Here is a 21,049-nt window from a genome sequence, read left to right on the forward strand (position 1 = left end):
GAAAGTTAATTGAACAGTTTCATCCAGATTCGTTTCTTTCACGGACTGAACATTCAGTTGCGAGAAATGAAGCATAACGTGTGGTGAGTAGCAGCTAGTTACACTTTTGTAGTTCAGTCCCAAGTACTGAAATACATGTTTTGACCAATGTTGTAGTCCCGTGTACTGTAATTAGTGTATGATGACGGTAGCAGAAATCGTTAGGTCTGAAGTGAATTAATTGATAAATGATATAGGTCTAGACCTAGTCCAGTAGTAAAGTAGTGTATAATACGTGTAGTAGCATCTAACATATCTTCTCTCTCTCCCTTTCTCACTCTGAGCCTTGAAAACTGTCCCGACCCTAGGAAATTTACGACCTTGTACTTCCTAAGCAAAAGTACACTGTCACTAGCGCCCCTCCCTGCAGTGTCATGTCAAGTCAGTGAGTCACTGAGGAGGGTGTATTAAACTCACTGACTATAAATTCCATGCTCGAGCTTGTTGACGTCAGAAGGAAGATTTGAAAAGTAAATTATTAGTTTAGGGGTGGTTAAAGATGAGTAAAGAAATGAACAGCTGAAAGGAGGAGAAATGTGTGAAGGCATGAAAAAAAGAGAGTAAAAGTGAATTGTTTGCATTTTTGAACTTCACAAATTCACTTACATCTTGAACCTTCCTGATGTTGACTGTCAATGTCATCATGCCCTGTGGTCATATGCCATCTGTTTAATGCTAACAGTATTAACACTTTTTTTATATTATAATGCTAGCAATTATTCTGCTAGTTTGTTGTGTTTTTTTTTTCAAAATGTTAGTCAACCAGTTTGTCTGAAATATGTTTTGTATCTCCTCTCTTCCTTTTCTTATATATATATGTATATTTGTTTAATTATAGCATGGTGTCAGATTTCTTCTTCCCAAACACTGGAGGTGTCGAGAGTCACATATACCAGCTGTCACAGTGTCTCCTTCAGAGAGGGCACAAGGTATGTGAATCAGTGCATGCTAGTCTCAATTTGATTGTTTGCTACACTGCATGTCCAGGCCAATTGTTTTCTGTTGTCCTTCCAATTCTTTTCATTATTCTACTCTGTTTTATTTCATTATTTAATTTTATTTATTTATTTATTTATTTATTTATTTATTTATTTATTTATTTATTTATTTATTTATTTATTTATTTATTTATTTATTTATTTATTTATTTATTGCTTGTTTGGGGGTTCTTTGCTTTGTTTTGTTGTTTGGGGTTTTTTAAGAGCTCTGCACCGCTGGCTGTTGATATAATTTCTAGGGGAGTTTAGGAACAGAAAAATAACATTAGTCTGTCATTTCATCACTTCAAGATAGTCTGCGATTTTCAGCATATATATTCTAAGAAAATAAATTGAGGGGGGAAAAAAGTGTTTAGGGGAAGGTGAGGAAGAAGCAGAGTTTTCTTCTTCTTTTTTCTTTTCTCTAGCAGATGAATTCAAAATGTCTCCATGTGCCTTCAGGCAGAAAAGATGCAAAATGTTACTATGGATACACGTACCACTGATGTACTTTATTATTATTGTTCTTTATATAAATTTCTTTTTATGCTTCTAATTGTTTTTGCAAAGCCTGTGATGGGAAATCATTAAGAAATCACATCTGATATTGAGGATTGATGAATTCTGCAATGATTCACATGTTGACAGAATCTGTTGCTTTGCATATTGTGGGACTGATATCATGTGCTCATTTAATTCATTGTTTCCAGGTGATTGTAATTACCCATGCATATGGGGAAAGAACCGGTATCAGGTACCTTACCAACTATCTCAAGGTGAGTGGCAATTTTAGGTAGTTGCGTAATCCAAGGTTTGGTTTATTTTTGTGTTTATTTTGTTGTTGTTTTTGGTTGTTGTTGTTTTTGGTTAATGTTGTTGTTGTTGTTGCTGTTGTTGTTGTCATTTTGTTGTTTTGTAATGATGACTCATTTTTGCTTGTTGCTTCATGTGAAAGAGGCACATAATTACAGACATTCCTTTTTCTTGTTCTGTCAATGCAGAGGTCAGCTGAAGGTTCACCATGGGATTTTGTTTTTGTTTTTGTTTTTGTTTTCAACCAAAATGTGAGGACTGGAAAAAGGGAAACAGTTATGATCAGCCATTCAGGAAATTCCCAGCATTTTGACTGTCCAATTTGTGTGTTCATTTTTTCTATCATCTTGTAAGCTATTAAATGTTTAGCAATTTATATCTTTAAAGATATTAGTTATTTGCATCAATGTTAAAAAGAAATTTAAAGCCCAATACAAAAAAGAGAGAGAGCAACAGAAAGAGTGTTGCAGTTATTGGAAATTATTGACAGATCACATATGTTGTTTAACCAGTGGTTTGTGTATTACTGGCAGAGAATAAGTGTGATAAATACTCATTTCACAATATGCTATATAGATAATGGCTGTTATTAGAATCCTACTCTCTTGATATCTTTCAACTTGCTCTAGGTCTACTATTTGCCATTTGGACCTTTCTACAACCAGTGCATTCTGCCAACACTGTTCACAACACTGCCTCTGATTCGGAACATCCTCATCAGAGAAAATATCACAATTGTTCATGGCCATTCAGTGAGTATTTTGCATGTGACCAGGGAAAGAAATTATCTATTTGAATGGTATGCTTGATAGTAGATTGTCATGCTTGATGATGAACTTGTGAATGCAGAAATTGGGTGCAAACATATCACACTTTGCATTTGTTGTACAGGGTCTTGAGTGTTCCATTAATATTTTTATCAATGCTATCCCAGTTCGTGATTTTGCTGTTAAATGATACAATCTGAAAATAAAATTTGTATTCTACCATGAGGAAATGCAACAGTTTAATAAGCCATGGTGCACCTAGTGGCTATCTTTTAAAAATCATTCTATTGATTGAATTCTCCCAAAAGGATTTACCAGCTAATTATTCATGCACTGTAAGGCGCAATTAAAGCTATCATATTTCATCAACTGAATGGTATCTTACATACAGCATACAATGTATGACAATGTAATCTGTTCTTTCACTTTACTTGAAAGGGGATGTTTTTATAAGGATGAGGGTGAAAATGTTTATCTCATAGAAATACCACTCACAGCTTTTTTTGACAAATACTGTATGTTGCTCAGCACGGGATGTCATCCATGTCTTTGTCACCGAGGCCGGCACATACTGTAATATAAAACTTCAAATTTTATCTGCTTAGTGCGCTTGCAGATTAATTGTTCTTTTGTCCATGTTGAATGCAGTCTTTCTCAACCATGGCCCATGAAGCCATGTTCCATGCCAAGACGATGGGCCTCAAGACCGTCTTCACGGACCACTCCCTCTTTGGCTTTGCCGACGCCAGCTCTATCCTCACCAACGCAATCCTGCAGTTTTCATTGGCTGATGTAAATCATGTGATCTGTGTCTCACACACAAGGTGAGATGAGCACCTGTGTTGAATTTTCCTATCTTGAAATGGATTCAGGAGAAGAACTTACATCCCCCACATCCAGCTCTTATAGAGTTTTGGTGATTTGGTGATGAGTATAGGGACCGTAGATAATAGGCAAAGGAATGATTAGTACATCTGTTTAAAGGGACTGTACAGTACTGGTTGAGGTAGGGATTCATGTTTTTAACATTCCTAAGTGAGATAATGAAAAGCCTCTTATGAAATATGAAAGAGCATGTAATGGTAAGAAGGATTCAATGTTTATTTGATGAAAATTGGTTTTCAAATGGCTGAGATATCAAAAAAAGTGCTAATAATAAAAGGCGACATGCCACAATTTTATTAGGATTTCTTTGTTTCACCTTGTTTTTGGATATCTCAGCCATTTCAAAACCGACTTTCATCGAATAAACTTTTGATACCCCTTAGAACTGCAGTCCCCCTTACATCTCATAGAGTGGTTTTGAATATCTCGCAAAATGTTAAAAGCTAAATCTACACCTCGACCAGAACTGTACACACCCTTTAATGTTTAATGTGCAAACAAGCACCCAGGAAACAAAAATAGTTAGCGATTTCATTGCCTCATCTGATTACCAAACTTTAAAGGGACAATTATCACTTTTTTTATGCCTCCGCCACGAAGTGGTGCCGGAGGCATTATGTATTCGGGTTGTCCGTCCGTCCGTCCGTCCGTAATGAATTTTGTGGACAGGGTAACTATCAAAACCTTTTGAGGTATCCTAATGAAACTTGGCATGTATGTGTATTAGGGAGTGAAGTTGTGCCTATCAACTTTTGGGTGCACATGCTCAAGGTCAAAGGTCAAAAGGTCAAGGTCAAATACATAAAATTTCACTATTGCCACCATATCTATGCAATGCTTGAAGATATTTTCTTGAAACTTAGTGTATACATGTATTACCCAATTAAGATTCTCTGGTGAAAGTTTGGGTCATGAGGTCAAAGGTCAAAGGTCAAAAGGTCAAGTAAAAATATTAAAACTTCACCTTTTTTCTCTGTACCTTGGAAATTGTTCAAGGTATCTTCATGGAACATAGTATATATACACGTACTGACTGGCAGTGATTATCTAGAAAATTTAGGGTTCATGGGGTCAAAGGTCAGGGGTCAAAGGTCAAGGGAAACACTTCAAAATTTTACTATTTCCATCATTTTTATGCGATGCTGGCAGGATTATTATTTTTTTACACTTGGTGTATGCATGCATAACCTAATTGAGATTCTTTGGAAAGTTTTTTTTTTCTTTCGTTTTTGCCTCATAGGTCTAAAGGTCAAAGATCAAGTGAAAGTGCTGAACTAAGCTTTTCCTCCATATCTCGGAAGTGGCTCAAGTTATCTTGAAACGTACTACATATTTATGCATGTTCTGCCTGACAGTGATTATTTTATGAATTTTAGGGTCAAAGGCCAGATGAAAATGGTAACAATTTACTATTCAATACAGAAATTGCACTTTTTCCCCGTACCTTGAAAATAACTCAATGCATAAACATATGAATGGGTCAAAGTCAAGTTAAAGTCCTTTAACTCCCAAATACATGCTCTCCTATTCGTCCAATTAAACCTAGGTCAAGGAAGGTGAACATTTAACACATTTGTGACAAACTTGTCATTTTAATATTTTGCCAATTTTGTGAAAATGTAATCACACATTGTCCACATGTACTATCTGGACCTATTAGGAGAATCATGCATTATGGCGGAGGCATACCAGTCGCCATAGCGACATTTCTAGTTAAAGCATAGAAGACTTTATAATATTTTTTTAATGTATTATTCTATGAATGTTTTCCAACACATTTTGTATTTTCAGATATACTGCAGTTTTTTAAAGTCATGAGGCACCTGGATGATATATCTCCTTTCTCATGTCTTTTCTTGTTATTCTATTAATTTGCAGTAAAGAGAACACAGTGTTGAGAGCATCGATGCCCCCACGGCTGGTCTCAGTCATCTCAAATGCAGTGGATCCCACCGTTTTCAAACCGGATACATCCAAGAGGAGACGGGACAGAAGTGAGTCGGAGGAATAGAGAGTGACAGACACGAAAAGACATACAAATACTTAGACAGACAGATAGGCAGACAGACAGACAGTCTACCAGACAGCCTGTCATAGAATGATGTTATGGGAGAAATCTAAAGATAGCTAGAGTACTTTTCCTAGATAATATTGAAAGGTGAGAAAAATAACATCAAATGAAGAGGTGGATCCCCATCATATTTTTATTCACACACAAGCCATTCTCTTGCACTGATGCAACTGACCCGCAACCTACCGGTAGTTTGGGGATGCACATGATAATCTTCAGAAGGGAAGGTCATGGGCAAAACCAGAAGAAGAAGGAGGGAGATGTGAAATACATATCCTGAGATAATAGAGAGAAAAACATATATTTCATTGCTGGGGTGACAAGACCTTCTATCTGCAATTTTGGTGAAAATAACTTTTTTGGATTAATGGTCAGATAATCAGGTAAGTGATGTCCTGTCCAGATCCTAGATGTCTTACCCCAAAAGTGAGGCCACCATGGCATGTCAAAGGAATGTCTATCCCATTTGATACAGTGCTTTGGCTGCCATGTTCTTTTGCTCTCCTGAACATTTGACATTTTGTAGATCTATACGAGGTCTTGTCGCCCCAGCGACGATTTGGGTGTGTTTGTGTTTGTCTGTGTATGTACGTTGTGTGTGTGTCAGTGCGTATATATGTATACATATATGTGATGTTTGGTAGTACTTTTTCATGTCATACCTATTCCATTTGAGCACATAGCATCAACTGCTATGCACACTTTTTGTTCCTGTATGATTTATTCTTCTTTTGTTTTTTAGTTACCATTGTAGTCGTCAGTCGTCTTGTCTACAGGAAAGGAATGGACCTTCTGGCTGGCATCATTCCCATTATCTGCCAGGCGCACAGTGATGTGGATTTCTTGATAGGTGAGCACTGCATTTAATCAGTTTTCTTTGATGAATATGACCACAGCTAATCATGGCATTTTTGTGGTAAAAAAAGTTTTTTTCCTGAAGCAACTTGAAGAGACTCTCAACAAGTAGGTGAAACTATGGCAAAATTTTGATTTTCCTTATTTAAAGGCGACAGCTCCAAGAGCAAGGCATTGTTAACAATTGAAGTGGATTCACTGGAGGAAGTGGAAAGTTGGAAACCACTATCAACACCTCAAGTTTGGTATCACAGCAATACCATAGTTGTGTGTTTGCAGTAAACATAAAGTAATATACATTATAAAATGGGTTCAAGAATGTAGCCAATTGGAAGCGCTGAAATGAGTCACGTGTGCCTGCATTAATTTCTCACTAACATGCGTGGCCTGACTTCACAATGTTTACACTAGCAGTGCGCACTCAATCAGTTGTTACAAGTGCGTCGCGCGCTACTATACGCGCTGTCAATCCGGTAAACAACTTCTAGTTCGGGCTGCCGGCCGGCCTTTCTTGTGTGCATAACATGTGTGGCGTACGTATTTCTTATACGTACAGTACTTATATGTGCGGGATTTCCGAGTGCAACGTGCGTAAATGTTGGGACGAACATCTTCGGACATCTTGACTCTTTGACTGGTATTGACCCACAAAGGTACGTGAAAAATGCCGTTAGGTTTTGACCCATTTTATAAAACAAATGATGCACAGGATTATTCAGTGGCATTAGTGGAGTGCGCTACATCTCCACTAACGCACTCTATCCTGCGCATCATTTGTATATTATTTTGTGCACAGTGCTCCATGAGAATATTCTATTCAAAATTAATAAGGATAAAGAATTGTTGTGCAGATTAATGGTTTGAAGCACAGATTTCACCAACAATTTTTCCTCTTCCCACCACCAAAATAGAAGAAGAAAAAAAAGGACAAAGGAAAATTAATTGTCCACATTGAGAGATTAGGTGATGCTGTTTGTTAAACTCATTCAAGACTCTCTCACAGAGTCACAGTCACGCATCTGCAAAATTAACATTCATACAAAAATTGACAAGGACTTGGAATTGTTTCTCAATAATGTCATGAATTTCATGAACGTCATATGGCCTAGGAAGTGCTGCAATGTTTTGTCTTTGTCTATTACAGGCAATTCGTGTTATAACTACAATGTAAGTCCTCTGGACTTGCATTTTTTGTTTGTTTGTTTGTTTGGGTTTTTTTCAGTTATAATGAAATGTCTTGTAGGCAAACAGTATAGCAAAGTATAAAAGATATGATTGTATACGCCATATATTTCGCGAGTCTAAATTTTCGCGAATCAGGAATTCCCGACAATTTCGCGAGTGGTTAAATTCGCGATCGTGGAGTCCTGTACTGAATGGAGAAATGTACATGCGTATGTCACATCCACATCGGGATCAGGGTCAATATTTTCGTGTGTCTTTAATTTTGCGAAAAGTACCTGACTCGCGAAAATAAAAACCTCGCGAAATATTCAGCGTATGCAGTAATTTGGGGGCATTAATTTTTCCTTCATTGTATCAAGAATTTTGTTATAACTGTGTTTATTATAACAGAGATGCACTGTATTGTTGTTATGTTATGAAGGTGGTGATGGACCAAAGAGGATTGACATAGAGGAGGTGAGAGAGAAACACCAGCTCCAGGAGAGAGTGACCATGCTTGGAGCCGTCGAACATTCCAATGTCCAGAACGTGAGTTTGATACACCAGTCTCAAGTAGATTCCACTTTGCAATGCACAGGAAGAAATTGTTGGGTCAAATATTACCCCACTGTGAAGGCGTCGTTTGAAAGTTTATAGAATTGACATAATTACTCACCCCACTGTGAATGTCTCTCTCAGGCTGTGCTTGAAATTGAAATCTCAAGAGGAAACTCCTTTCTGTTTAAAGTCAGTTTATTGAGTGGAGTAAAGTCAAACACCCACAACTGTAAAAATGTCTTTGAAAAAATTAGATTGAAAAGTAAGAGAATTGTGGAATTTAAAGTTTTCCATGATTTTTCACCAAACTGCAGTGATGATGTCATCCCTTTGTTAGTCTCCGGGTACTTCTCTAAATCATTGTAGAAATTAAGTGGGTTTTGTTTTGGTTTTTGCTCAATAATAAAGAAATTGTGATTCCCTTTTAAAAAAAAAAAACATAAATTATGACATCTCTAAAATAATTTGCGGCGAAGAGTATATGTACATGTTCATTATTTAATCCAGTGCAAAAATAAAAATGCAGCAAAGATTTGTGTGGTAGCTAATGAGGGACTGATGTCTTTCAAAAATTTCCTTGTGATGCATATACAGAAACAGTTACAGGGCTTTGAACCAATGGCAAATGCAGATGAAATGTACAAAATATGCATTGCAGAAACCAGCATATACATGTAGCAACAGACTAATAATTGCATTAGCACAAGGGGCATGTTCTAGGAACACACTGCATTATACATCTAATTTTTGCAACCATTTTACAGCAGCCATAGATTGTGTTTGATTGAAGCTGATGTTTGAAGGAAGATAGTACATATCATTTCTCAACCGGTCAGTAAAATTTTCTGTCCACCCCCCCCCCCTTAAATTCCCAACATTTCCCACAGGTCTTGAACCAAGGGGATATATTCATCAATGCATCCCTGACTGAAGCCTTCTGCATCGCCATTGTGGAGGCCACTCTTTGTGGGTATGTCCTCCAGCCTTTGTAGATAGGCATATTGATTATTGAGGGAGTGCTTTTGTAGTCGAAAAGTATAGTCAAACCTGTGTGTATAACAGCCACTGAAGGAAATGAAAGGATGTCCTTCAAAGACTGATGACCTTTATGTACAGGTTGATGGCTGATATGAGTGTATCACTTTATCACCAAGACCTCAGTGATAACCAGCTGAGTCAAGTCGATGATGCATTTTATTACCTGCGCTCAGGATCACATTTCTTGAGCAGAAATAACTGAGATTTATGAATTCATTCTTTCTTAATGAATATTTTCCCTCTTTTTTATTACTTTTTTCTGTAGCATCAGCTCTAAAACTTCAAATGTGATAGAGGTTAAGGTTGATATAATGCAACATTTTTTTCATCTTGGGGTCAAAAGGGGCCTGAGCTTTTGATCCTAGCAGAATCTTTGTCGGAGGCAAAATGACAAACAGGCAGGGACAGCAATCACATATAAGGACGTCACACAACAAGAACAGTCAGGGGAGGGCTAGGGACACAGAAAAAAGAAAACAAAAGGGAAGGGTTGGAGGTCATGGGCAAGGAGCCCAACAGGTAAAGGGAGGGGGATTAAAGGAGGGTAGACAGACAAAAGGCAGAGGAGGGTCAGTGATGATCCCGAGGACCAAATTGGCAACCTTTGAAAGATAGGGATGAATAGGGAGGCAACATGAAACAAGATGAGGAACAACAGAGGGATAAAGAAAGAAAAAGAGTGAAATGGCAACAGCAAGAGACTCTGACAAGAGGAAGGAATCATTATGGAATAAAAGATGTGCAATAGGAAAAAAGCACAAAGAATTTTAAAAAGAAAATGTTAGTCATTTCCCTCCTGGATATTGAGGCCATGGGGTTGGATTGTGTTTAAAGGGTGTGTACAGTTCTGGTTGAGGTGAGGATTTAGCTTTTAATGTTTTGCAAGATATTCAGAAACCACTCTATGAGATGTCAAAGAGCATGCAATTCCATGGGGTATCAAAAGTTTATTTGATGAAAATCGGTTTTGAAATGGCTGAGATATCCAAAAACAAGGTGAAACAAAGAGATCCTAATAAAGTTGTGGCATGTCGCCTTTTATTATTATCACTTTTTTGGATATCTCAGCCATTTGAAAACCAATTTTCATCAAATAAACGTTAAACCCTTCTTAGAATTACATGCTCTTTCATATTTCATAAGAGGTTTCTCATTATCTCATTTAGGAATGTGCAAAACATGAATCCCCACCTCAACCAGTACTGTACAGTCCCTTTAAAGTCATTTTCATTATAACGGCAGACATTAGACCTAAGGTGCTCCACCTGCGATATTACTTTGCATCATTTGAGTCTGTTTACACTTGGGCCTGTATGGGTACTGTGTATTCATGATAACATTAACAATCTATGTAGTAAGTGTACATCATCTGCTCTAGTCTTCTTTAAGGCTGAGTGTAAATCACTGGTTCATTTTATTGGCAGACTTCAGGTTGTAAGTACCAAAGTTGGAGGTGTCCCTGAGGTCCTTCCACCGGATCTCATCATCCTGACAGAGCCAAGTGTCAAAGGTGAGATTGCTTTGTGACTGCACACTGTCACAGAAAATACCAAGATAGACCAAAAAAAACAACAACCAAACCATAGAAAACTAGAGAAGCACTCTGAGAGTGCAGACCTCCGCCAAGCAGCTGTACTTCACACCAATGATCTTGAGATCAGTGATTTCTACCCATACGTATGCATGCTGAAAATCGCCCGATTTCCCAATATAGAAGCCTTTTGTTACGTCATCAACCCTCAGCTGCGCAGCGCACCACGCCCTAGCCAAAACTACAGCACACAGTATAGTGCGTGTTTGAAAACCTGAAAAATGTGCAGCTTGGACTTCCAAGTTCATTGACCCTACCTGCCAAATATTGAAAATCCTTCATAAAATCCATAAAACTTTCCAGATCACTACCAGAATTTAATCACCTGTTCCGTGTGTCACTCTCAACCTTTCCTGCAAGTTTCATCTAAATCCATTCACAACATTTTGAGTTATTTTGCACACGGACAAACAAACTATCGGTAATGAAAACACTCCTTCCTTGGCGGAGGTAACAAGATGGAGTGAAACAAATAAGCTTTTGATTGTAAATTGTCATGGGAAGGCATTGAAGAGATTGTCACAATTCTTTCAAGCCAGGCATAAGGTACAGATACGTCTTTACCATCCAGTATATCAAGTGATATTTTAACAATGGATGCCCATTCAACCCCATTATACTACTCCTTTAAGTGCAAACCCTTCTTAAAAAATTGAACTGTAAAAAAAAAATTGTGTTGTAAGAGATTGAGTGTTACCCTCATCATTGTGTCATACAGGAATAGTCAATGCCCTGGAGAAGGCAATTGAGAGGCACAGGCAAGGGAGCTACCACAGCCCAGAGGAGGTCTACCATCGCATGGCAAACGTCTACACATGGCAGAATGTAGCCGAGAGAACGGAAAGGGTAAGGCATGGTGTATGCTTACTTTTTGGAGCGAGAGTGTGAAAGGGAAATTGGAAAAGACAATGACTGGAGTTGTCTTTAAATGATGTCGGAGTTAAGCTTTCAGTGTGTGGCATGCCATTTGTATCATCTGCTTTAATCTTATCGTTTATTCTTCTGGAAACATTCATCACGCTAAATTCTAGTTTCTCAGTGGGGTTTCAGGCAAGTCTTACAATGTATTACATAATGTGTAGCCTACATACCTGTTTTACTTGTTTGTACCAGTGGCGGATCCAGGGGGGAGTGCACCGGGCGCGTGCCCCCCCCCCCCCCCTTTATTTTTTTGTAACAAAATGGGGAAGGGTTGCGTGCAGCCCCCCCCCCCCCCCCCCCGCCCTTTAATTTTGTAAAGGCACCCCCTCTTTATGGAATTCCTGGATCCGCCCCTGTGTACTGTATGCTTTCATCATCAAACAAAGTATGCAATGGCCTACATAGAATTTCTATGTCTGTATCAATAAGATGGCAGTAGAAAAAAACCATCCTGTCTGCTAGTTAAATTTTTGGACAAATAGAAATTCTCTTGGTGTTTCTATGAGACCAATAGAAATCGTATAGGTTCTTCTGTTGGACCTACAAAAATCCTTTAGTTGTTTCTATGAGACCTTAGAAATCCTACATATGTTTCTATGGGACCAATCTAAATCCTATTGGTGTTTCCATGGGACCAAAGGAAATATCATACGTGTTTTTGCAAGACCAGTAGAAATCTTATAGGTGTTTCTATGGGGGGGGAGGGGAATAAATATCAGCATCCGTAGGTGTTTCTATTAAACCTATAGAGATCCTGGAGGTGTTTCCAGGGGACCAAGTTAAATCATGTAATAGGTGTTTTTATTGGACCATATACAGTATCATATAGGTGTTTCTATGGAACCAGTTTAAATTGTAAAGGTGGCTATGCATGGGCAGGGTGCATTTCCTTTCTAATTGATCCATATACGGATATTTGTCTCTTTGTTTGCAACAGGTGTATGACAGCATCGTGGATGATCCTAAACTGAGCGTGGGAGAGAGGCTACACTGCTACTCCAAGTGTGGGATATGGGCGGGGAAGTTTTTCATCCTTATCGCAGCCATCAATTTCATCCTCTACTGCTTTCTAGAATGGTTCCTTCCTAGAACGGTGAGGGTGCCACGCTCATGAGACATATCACAGATGCACATTAGACATAGATATGCACATACACACAACATTGCTGAAATGTTGCGACTGATTGAGCAATTGTTCTTCATCGACATTGCTGAAATGTATGTGCTGGTTGCCATTAAAGTGAATGAAAACAATTGTCAACATTTGGTTCAGTGTGTTGCCAGTATTTCATTGTTGATTGGAGCAGGCCCTCATTGTACAAAACGGGGGCAGGAAACATCTTCCGAAGAATTGAGGTCACATTAGCAACAATGCCCTAGAAACTATTTAACCATTGCGGCCTTTTCTTGATGAAGTAATTGTCCAAAGCTTGTGAAGAAAATAGACCAGATGTCTATGTAGCGAGTTTGCCATCATTCATTATGATACCCAAATAGTTTTTGGTCAAACTTTCCCAAAGTATTCATGATTTGAGATAGAACAGAACTTCTGTGGTTCTGTGGGCACCAACTCTGCATGCACATGTATCCAGACATTCGTGGAACCATGGTAATAGGATGAAATGTATGTGTCAAGTTGTATACCTCAGAATCAGGAGTTGGGTCACCCTTTTATTATTCATCCCTACTGACATTCTGTGTTTTGGTTCAAAGTAGTATATCATAGCAATATCATTGTCATTATTGGGCATTTATTTTTATGCATCTTTATATAGTCCATGTGAAACACTGGAGGGTAAAGATGTATATGGAAGAGAAGAGGTATTTGTTTCTTTATATAATGAAGAAGAGACAAATAAATAGAAGTGCTTTTGCAAAGAAAGATAAATGCACTTGATATCACATAGAAGTAAATCAAAGTTAATATTTATGGTAAAGGTGTAATCTGGAGTGTAATTTTATTTTTTCATTCATCTTCATTCTCAGGGCATAGATATGGTGCCAGAAGTGCCATTATCCTCAGCTTCAACAAGGGCGCCATCACTTGTCGATGATTATGACAGTGATGAAACAAGAGCGGTACCAACACATTCAGTGACGAGGAGAGTAACAAGGTCGCAGACGCGGAGAGTGCGTGAAGGAAGTCGTACGGAGCACGCTTCGAGCTGACAGTGCAATTAATACCACAGCACTTTCGCCATGTTGTCGCGGTCTGTCCCATGACCTTCTGTTTCTCTGTACAGTATGTCCCAAAAAAAATTACAATAGGATTTTCACAGTGATAACACCCGATATAATTAAACTGTCCAAATGCTACTTCAGGGTCTTAAAGCATAACATCTTAGCTCTATTTTGCAGAAAACCCCATTCAATTTGGTTAAGCGGTCACAGAGAAATGTGGCTTGTTGTAAAGCATGTCATGAGTCCGATTCTTCCAAGTTTAGCACTTGAATGCTCTTTGGACTGCACATTAATGTGTAAACACGATAGACAGAACTTGGAGGGAAGAGATTCCTGACATGCTCTACAATATTCCTCATTTCTCTTTGACCACTGAAGCAAATCTAATGGGGTTTTCTTTAAGATGTGGGCAATGAGTAATAGTTTCATACCCTGAATTTGTATTTTAATTGATTCACTATTTTAAAGTTATCATTGCGGAGGGTCCTGTTGTGATTTTTTTGGGGGGGACATACGGTATATTGGTTGTTCTTGGAAGTAGGTTTAATGTGTATGGTACTGCGCTAAATTAACCCTTGCCATGTTTTGTTTATCATGTGGTCCATCTGCAGTCGTGCTCTGTGCAACAAGCAGTGCAAATATTTTGTGAGAAAAGCCCAGAATATCAAAAGCTTTAGATTCACTCCATGGTTATTTTCAACATGTGATTGATAATGTATTTTGCAAACAAGAAAATTAATATTGTCTGCACATACATACATGTAGAGGTAAGGTATGCCTGTTACTTGCTGATAACCTGCGAGCTATTTATGTATGGAAATTGTTCATGAACCATGAACTAAATTTTAAACCACCTTTTTGTGATTTCACTGAGAAGGGGTAATCATGTACATGTACATGATCCTAAGATTCCTATGGTTCCACAGTAATACTTTTGTGTAGGGTTGCCCCTGATGAATGGGTAGGCTTGCCTGTATATTATGGCCAAGCTTTAGAAGGAATCTGTGGAAGAAGATAACTTCGCAAATTTGAAATTGCAGCTGAAGATCCAAAAGTAAGTCATTGCTTTGACAATTCGTAGGAAGGATAGACTTGTGAATACTGGTTCAAGGCCTTTAGTAGCCATGCTTGTGATGTTATGTGTGATAGTATTTGGGTTTGCCAAATACCAGTCAGTGACTTGATAAACTTGATTATGCAATAGAGGAACTATTTTATATGTGTTACTTTGTTATATTTACAGTTTTATATATTGCTTTTTTTTCTCATGGAAGAACTGTATAAATATATGCAAACAATGGGCAAATTAGACTATTAAAGTTATAGGGCTTGAAGTACTCTGTTAGGGAGGTTTAAGGCATCCAAGAATCATCTCAAGGTCTCGTAACCTCTGTCAATGGCATGTCCGAGCATTCAGATAGAATACTCTGTATATTCCCTGCCCTGCCAGTTCTCATCTTTGTAATGTTCGTCACATTTATGTATCATTTTCCAGAGACTCCACCCCCAAGCTTCTTTTAAACTTGAGATTTGTCTCCTGCCTGGACCCCCAAGCGAAGTGAAAACTCTGATTACCCGAACATGCACAAAATATTATGTGATCATACCGCAAGTCATGACCTCAGAGCACGAGGCTGTTTCGGAGGCTGTTTGATTTATTTGGTCCAGCAGCTTGTGGTATGCTGGTTTGCATCATCTGTAGTAGGAGAGAGCTACAAGTAAGGCCCTCTCACTGTGTATAGTGGTGAGCGAATGGGTGCGACCGAAGCAAGCCCAGCCAAGTGCAACAGCACGAGAGCCTATTGAGATCTGATTAGCATCCTTATGTTTGCCCTTTGAATAACCGATTTTTACAACCTGAATTGCTGCATGACCTTTGCCCTCTGTCTTCAGCAAGGAACACATCTGCTTAACATTCTCCTGACAGCAGCACCAGCCTTGGGAAGCCAATACCTCTCATGTGGAACTGCCAAGATGTGGTTTTTACCCACATGACCTGATTTCTCATGTACTTCTCGCAGGATCAGGTCTGATACATGACTTCCTCTGGAAAGGATGACAGGGTGTTTTGCACGAAGTGGAAGTGATGATCTACAAAGTCTTCCATCCACTCTGATTCGGCCATCCTCCATCTGTAGGTTTAACTTAGGCTCTGCTCTTACTGTAGTATCTGCAGCTCTGCCTCCTTTAAATCACAAGAATGATCTTTGTGAAATTCTGATCATTTTTTCACACATTTCGGTCCTTGTTTTCAGCAATCTGATGAACTTTAACATCCAGCACACTGCCCTCTTTGATTTGTACCATGAAGAGTAGTGGTTGAGCAAGTTCTCCATTGCATCCTCCTGTGTCATGGTAGTGAATGTACCAGCATTTCCTTTGGCTGTTTTCGTCTCTAGCTCATATGATACTGACTCCTTCAGAAGTGTTGCTCTTCTCCTGAATCGAATGGGAAGTTCATAATGATCGTCATCTCTGGAGATCTTTTCTTCCCAGGTCTTATACGGCCTTGTTGTCATGAACAGACATTCTCGTTTCATCATCATGAAGAAAGTCAGTCCTTTCATGCTTTCAGAACTTGGTCTTCTGTTCTTCTAGTGCCATGTCTCCAGCATCAGAGACAAAACTGAATGAAACTTGGAAACTCTGTAAATCATTCCCCTCTGGAAGTGTTCCATTTAATGCCCATCCAAGCATTGTCATTACTGCATAAACTTCATCAGGAGCACCTGCATTGATTTCTAGAGGCATCAGCGCTTCAGGCACATTTCGTCCAATAAGCATGGTCACTTGCTTGTCATCGATGAGAGGAATATCAATACCTGAGAGGTGTTGGTTTCTCAAGATGTCACCTTCTTTGGCCATATTCACTACACTAATGTTCAAAGTTGGACTAGTGAGATATTCAGCCTTCATCTCTTGGTCCGCTGTGATTACCCTAACCTTTGGGGTGACAGCTTCACATCTTATTGTGCTGTTAGACCTTTCCAAAGTAGACATCGAAGTAACTCTGTGCTTCCCTCTGACCTGCAGTCCGTCTGCGAGTTCTTGAAGACGTGGAGTTGGTTGGTCCAGTATCCATAAGAGCATTATGTCTGACAGCTCTTTCTACAATCTAGAGATGTGATGGTCATGTGCTGTTAATGTCTCAGCACAAGTCTTTAGCTGATTGGCAAAATCCCTCAGATGTTCAGGGACTGTTCTCGACAGCACGACCCTCTGTTACCTTCCTTAATCCAGGCATCACTGACTTTGTAGTTGTTGCCAAACCGGTCTGCAAACCGGTTTCCAAACCGGTGTTCTGGCATGGAGGTAACCATCATGTGGATGCATCATAAGACAACACTGAATGATGTCTTTGGCTGGCCCAGTACACAAGGCGGTACAACTTCAGTAGCTTGCTGTTGTAATCCAGGAATGACTTTGCCAACAATGCTGCCAAAAGACTTGATGAACTCGAAGAACTTTAACAGGGTTGCCATCAAATGTCATAATGTTAGCACTGGAAATCGTGATAGTCTCCAACAGTTGTTGATGTTGTTTCTGACCCTGCTGTAGATGATGAAGGATGTGATGGTCCATCATACTAGTTGTTGAAGAGGTTCGCTGAGGTTCCACAGGACACGAAATGGTAGTATCACTACCACCAGAGTTGGCAGCAGCACTATCTACTGCTGATGTCACTCTCATAGGTTTCTCACATGCTGACTTGTTACCTGAGAATCCAGCTGATTCATCCATGGATGCAGTTTTGACCATTGAAGGCTAGACTCCAACCTTGACATTGACACCACCAATACTATCAGATGTCAAGTAACGAAAACTTTATTCTTCCATCGCCTCCTCAGACAGCATGGTCCCAGCCTCGAGCCATCTTGTCTTCCAACATGGGCCGAACAGGCCACACCCACTTTTTACCGACATGCATATTCATGACATATCTCCGTCACAGAAGAAAGTTGTGCCTATCTTTGATGGTCAACACTTTCTAACAAACTAGAAATGAATATGCGCTACTGTATTTGATTTACTTACTTATAATACAACGTGCAATGTATGCATGTGTATACTGGTACTTTCAAGTCGGATTTTCAAATGAATAAAATCGTTAGCTAAACTATCAAGCTGTGCACACTTCAACCAAACAATTAAACACATAGAATCAATCTTTGCTGAAATTGATTAATTTTGTTGATCGATCAACACTTTACATCGATTTTATATCAGCCGGCGACTGCACCCATTCTATTCCAATTCTACCGTGATCGACTTTAACATCTGCGATTTATTCACAATCGCAAAACTCATAGTACCGCCTTTACATTTTTATACAAATGATACCATTAAACTTGCACTGGTTAGTGCAGACGAACATTGATTGTAGCGACATTCACATGTTAATGTATATGAATATTCATGACAGCAGTGCCATGCTACCGTGCGCGACGTGTATGCAATTTGTTCATGGAATATGCATAAAAACAAATGAGAACGACCTAGCACTGGCTACGTTGCTACGCAACAACCTCATTACCTATGTCGGAATGCGGGGTACCTCATTAAATATGTTCTCACTCTGAAAACGGATCAACATCCTACTATACACATGAATACAAGCTTTACAGGTGGTTTACAGGGGGTGACAAACCACTGTATGGTTTCCAGTGCATTGTGAGCATTGGTAATGTTCACTCTGAAAAAACTTAAGTGTATATTCTGTTGCAAAACAATGTCACAATCCTGCACTGAACTATAAAACATACAATAAACATATTGTAGCTGTATATCACAATTTAAATTTGTACAAAACATGCATACATAGTGGTAATGCACTAAAACAGGATAATTATACTTCATGCATCATGCTTGAAACTTACTGCTCTAAAAAGGTACACATGTATGTTATGTACAGCTTGTACTTTCACACATGTACTGTACATAATTATTCATGAAAAGTGTGAAACATACATTGGAACAACTGGTTCACTGTGGCATTTCCTTGCACACATGAAACTTTCCACAATCTGCTTCTGTGAAATATGACCTTCTCTTTATGCATGAAAATACTGCTGTCTATGTATACTATCAATATACACTACACAAAATAATGCTTTAAACACATGTAATGAGTCAATCTTTTCCATGCCAACACTTTTCGTATAGAATCTTTGACTCATCGTACTGACTTCGTACCAGTATGACAATAGGAAACAGAAAAACAACTTTCTGTGACATACTTTCAGATGTGTCACAGTCTGTGTGTGGCATCTGGCTCGGTGCCTGCTAGTTTGGGTGCTGCTCTTTGGGTGACTCAATGCTGTGAATTTCCTTCACAGCGCTGAGTATGGCCAGTGAGGTATTGGAACTAGCGGTGTTGGGCACGCCGCTGATATTTCAGACTGTCACAAAAACGATACAGGTCTCCATTAGCTGAACTGCAGCAGTCTGGAAATGGTGTCCTTCCATGCACATTCCTGCTTCTTGCCTGTCTGAGATATTTTTGACAAGTTTTAGCACGTTTTCCGACGTACGGCTAATGTGCAGGAGTTGAGCCTGGGTATCTTGCTGCGGTAGGGTTGGCTCGGGTTGTTGCACAAATTTGTTTCCTATCTTCCACCCCTTTGCATGCCTTTCCTTTGTTATAATCCTCACTTCATCCCTTTCCTCTCGGAATGTCATATTTTGAGGCCGCATCGGGGCCAGTCGGAGGTGAAGTTCCTCGTCCCGAAGTCCTCTCATAAATTGAGTGGAGAGCACTCCATCACGTTGGTTTGGCTAGATTGCCTGAGGGTGTTCCTGTTCTATCTTCTTCAGCAGCGCCTCCAGAGTGATGGCAAAAGCAGAATGTCCCTCCTATCCACAGATATACATATGTAACAGGCATTTGACCTCTGTGGGGGAGGGGGATGTAGCTTGGACTGAGCAGGTATTTGTGACAGTGGTCTAGTTTCCAAGGCCGTCACTTGTCTCTCCAGATCAGCCATTCTGAACAGATGAGCTTGTTGGTTTTTCCACATATCTTTGCACAGACCCAGAACTTCCCTCATCACCGGATCTCCAGTCTGTCTGTCTTTCTCTGCAACCTTTCCTTGCTGGATGTTGACACCTTGACGAGCCTGGCCAAGATGTCGCCTGGTTGCCCTCTCTCTGGCAAGGTGACATATCTCATCCTTCAGGGCTCGAAACATCATGAGTCAAGGCTGCATTGGTGACAGCCTCACCCGGACCTCCTTATCACACAGGCCCCTCATATAAACTGCGTGGTCAGTTTTGCATCTCTATCCCCATCAGTATGCCGTTGTATAGCGCCTCTTCTATATTGGACAGTATGCCCTCGAGTGCGATTGCAAAAAAAAAAGGCGACTTCCTCATGTTGTCGATGGGCTCGCTCGTACGCCATGGCAACTCCCGTCTGCATACTCTAGTCTGAGTTCATGGAAGGCGGCTTCTTGGGTTTGCTCACTTGGACTGATGTTCAAAATCAAAAATGCTAAACCGTGGGCTGGGGTGTAGCAGCCAACAAATAGTCCATGTCCTGTATCCAATCGTCTACGCTGACCATTCCATCACGTTCGCCGACATCACACATATCTTACATCATGAATAATGATGTGTAAATCAGATCTCAAAAGGCCCTCGCGCTGTCGCGCTAGGCTGACCTCCCCTCGCTCACCTATTATAGCCATCATACAGTGAGAGGGCCTTGTCATAAGGCTAATGCAACCAAGACCCAGGGTTCACTTCAGGGTTTTGGAAGCTCTGGGGTTATACCAAATACATGTATATGCTGTGTTGGTGCCATTTTAGTCTTATTTTGAACATTTTATATGACAAAACTACAGCAGGGCTTGAGAAATCTACATTGAAATTCTAAGTGGGACTAGATACTTAGCTAGCGCGGGAGAAATTCAAAATCAAGCAGGAAGGCAGGAGATTTGGAGAAAATGGTCGTAAAGCAACAGATAATCTCCCACTGAAAGTGGGAGAATTAGAGTCTCTGATTCTCTCTCTGGATCATTGTCATAGCAACGAGATCTGTGTGACAAGATTTACAGCTGAAGTCGACCGGGAATGTAGTCCTTTATTGTTTCTTCTTGTCCACAACTCCCAAATAATAGTGTCTTTCCTGTTCCCTGGTCAGGGTTCCTGAGCTGTGCAAGAAAAACGAAAACCAGATTTTTGTGAATCA

The 21,049-nt window shown here is 39.6% G+C and overlaps 1 protein-coding gene across 1 annotated transcript; it reads left to right on the forward strand.

The window, feature by feature from the left end:
• The first annotated feature begins 66 nt into the window (after positions 1–66).
• On the forward strand, positions 67–13,848 carry LOC139738550 (phosphatidylinositol N-acetylglucosaminyltransferase subunit A-like). Its single transcript, XM_071649172.1, has 13 exons — positions 67–83; positions 878–968; positions 1,727–1,792; positions 2,459–2,581; positions 3,245–3,420; positions 5,360–5,475; positions 6,295–6,402; positions 8,014–8,120; positions 9,017–9,099; positions 10,592–10,677; positions 11,477–11,604; positions 12,617–12,772; positions 13,666–13,848. Exons 1-13 carry the CDS (start codon positions 67–69, stop codon positions 13,846–13,848), a joined length of 1,440 nt encoding a protein of 479 aa, XP_071505273.1.
• The last annotated feature ends 7,201 nt before the right edge of the window (positions 13,849–21,049 follow it).

This window comes from Diadema antillarum, unplaced genomic scaffold (genome assembly GCF_040938485.1).
Source record: "Diadema antillarum isolate AM-2024a unplaced genomic scaffold, OU_Dant_1.0 seq00000754_RagTag, whole genome shotgun sequence".
NCBI classification, from domain to species: Eukaryota; Metazoa; Echinodermata; class Echinoidea; order Diadematoida; family Diadematidae; genus Diadema; species Diadema antillarum.

Bases quoted from the DNA above. Each gene is read 5' to 3' on its own strand.
- LOC139738550 (XM_071649172.1), top strand. The intron at 5,476-6,294 runs GTGAGTCGGAGG...TTTGTTTTTTAG, and splicing joins CAAGAGGAGACGGGACAGAA to TTACCATTGTAGTCGTCAGT. The intron at 6,403-8,013 runs GTGAGCACTGCA...TATGTTATGAAG, and splicing joins TGATGTGGATTTCTTGATAG to GTGGTGATGGACCAAAGAGG.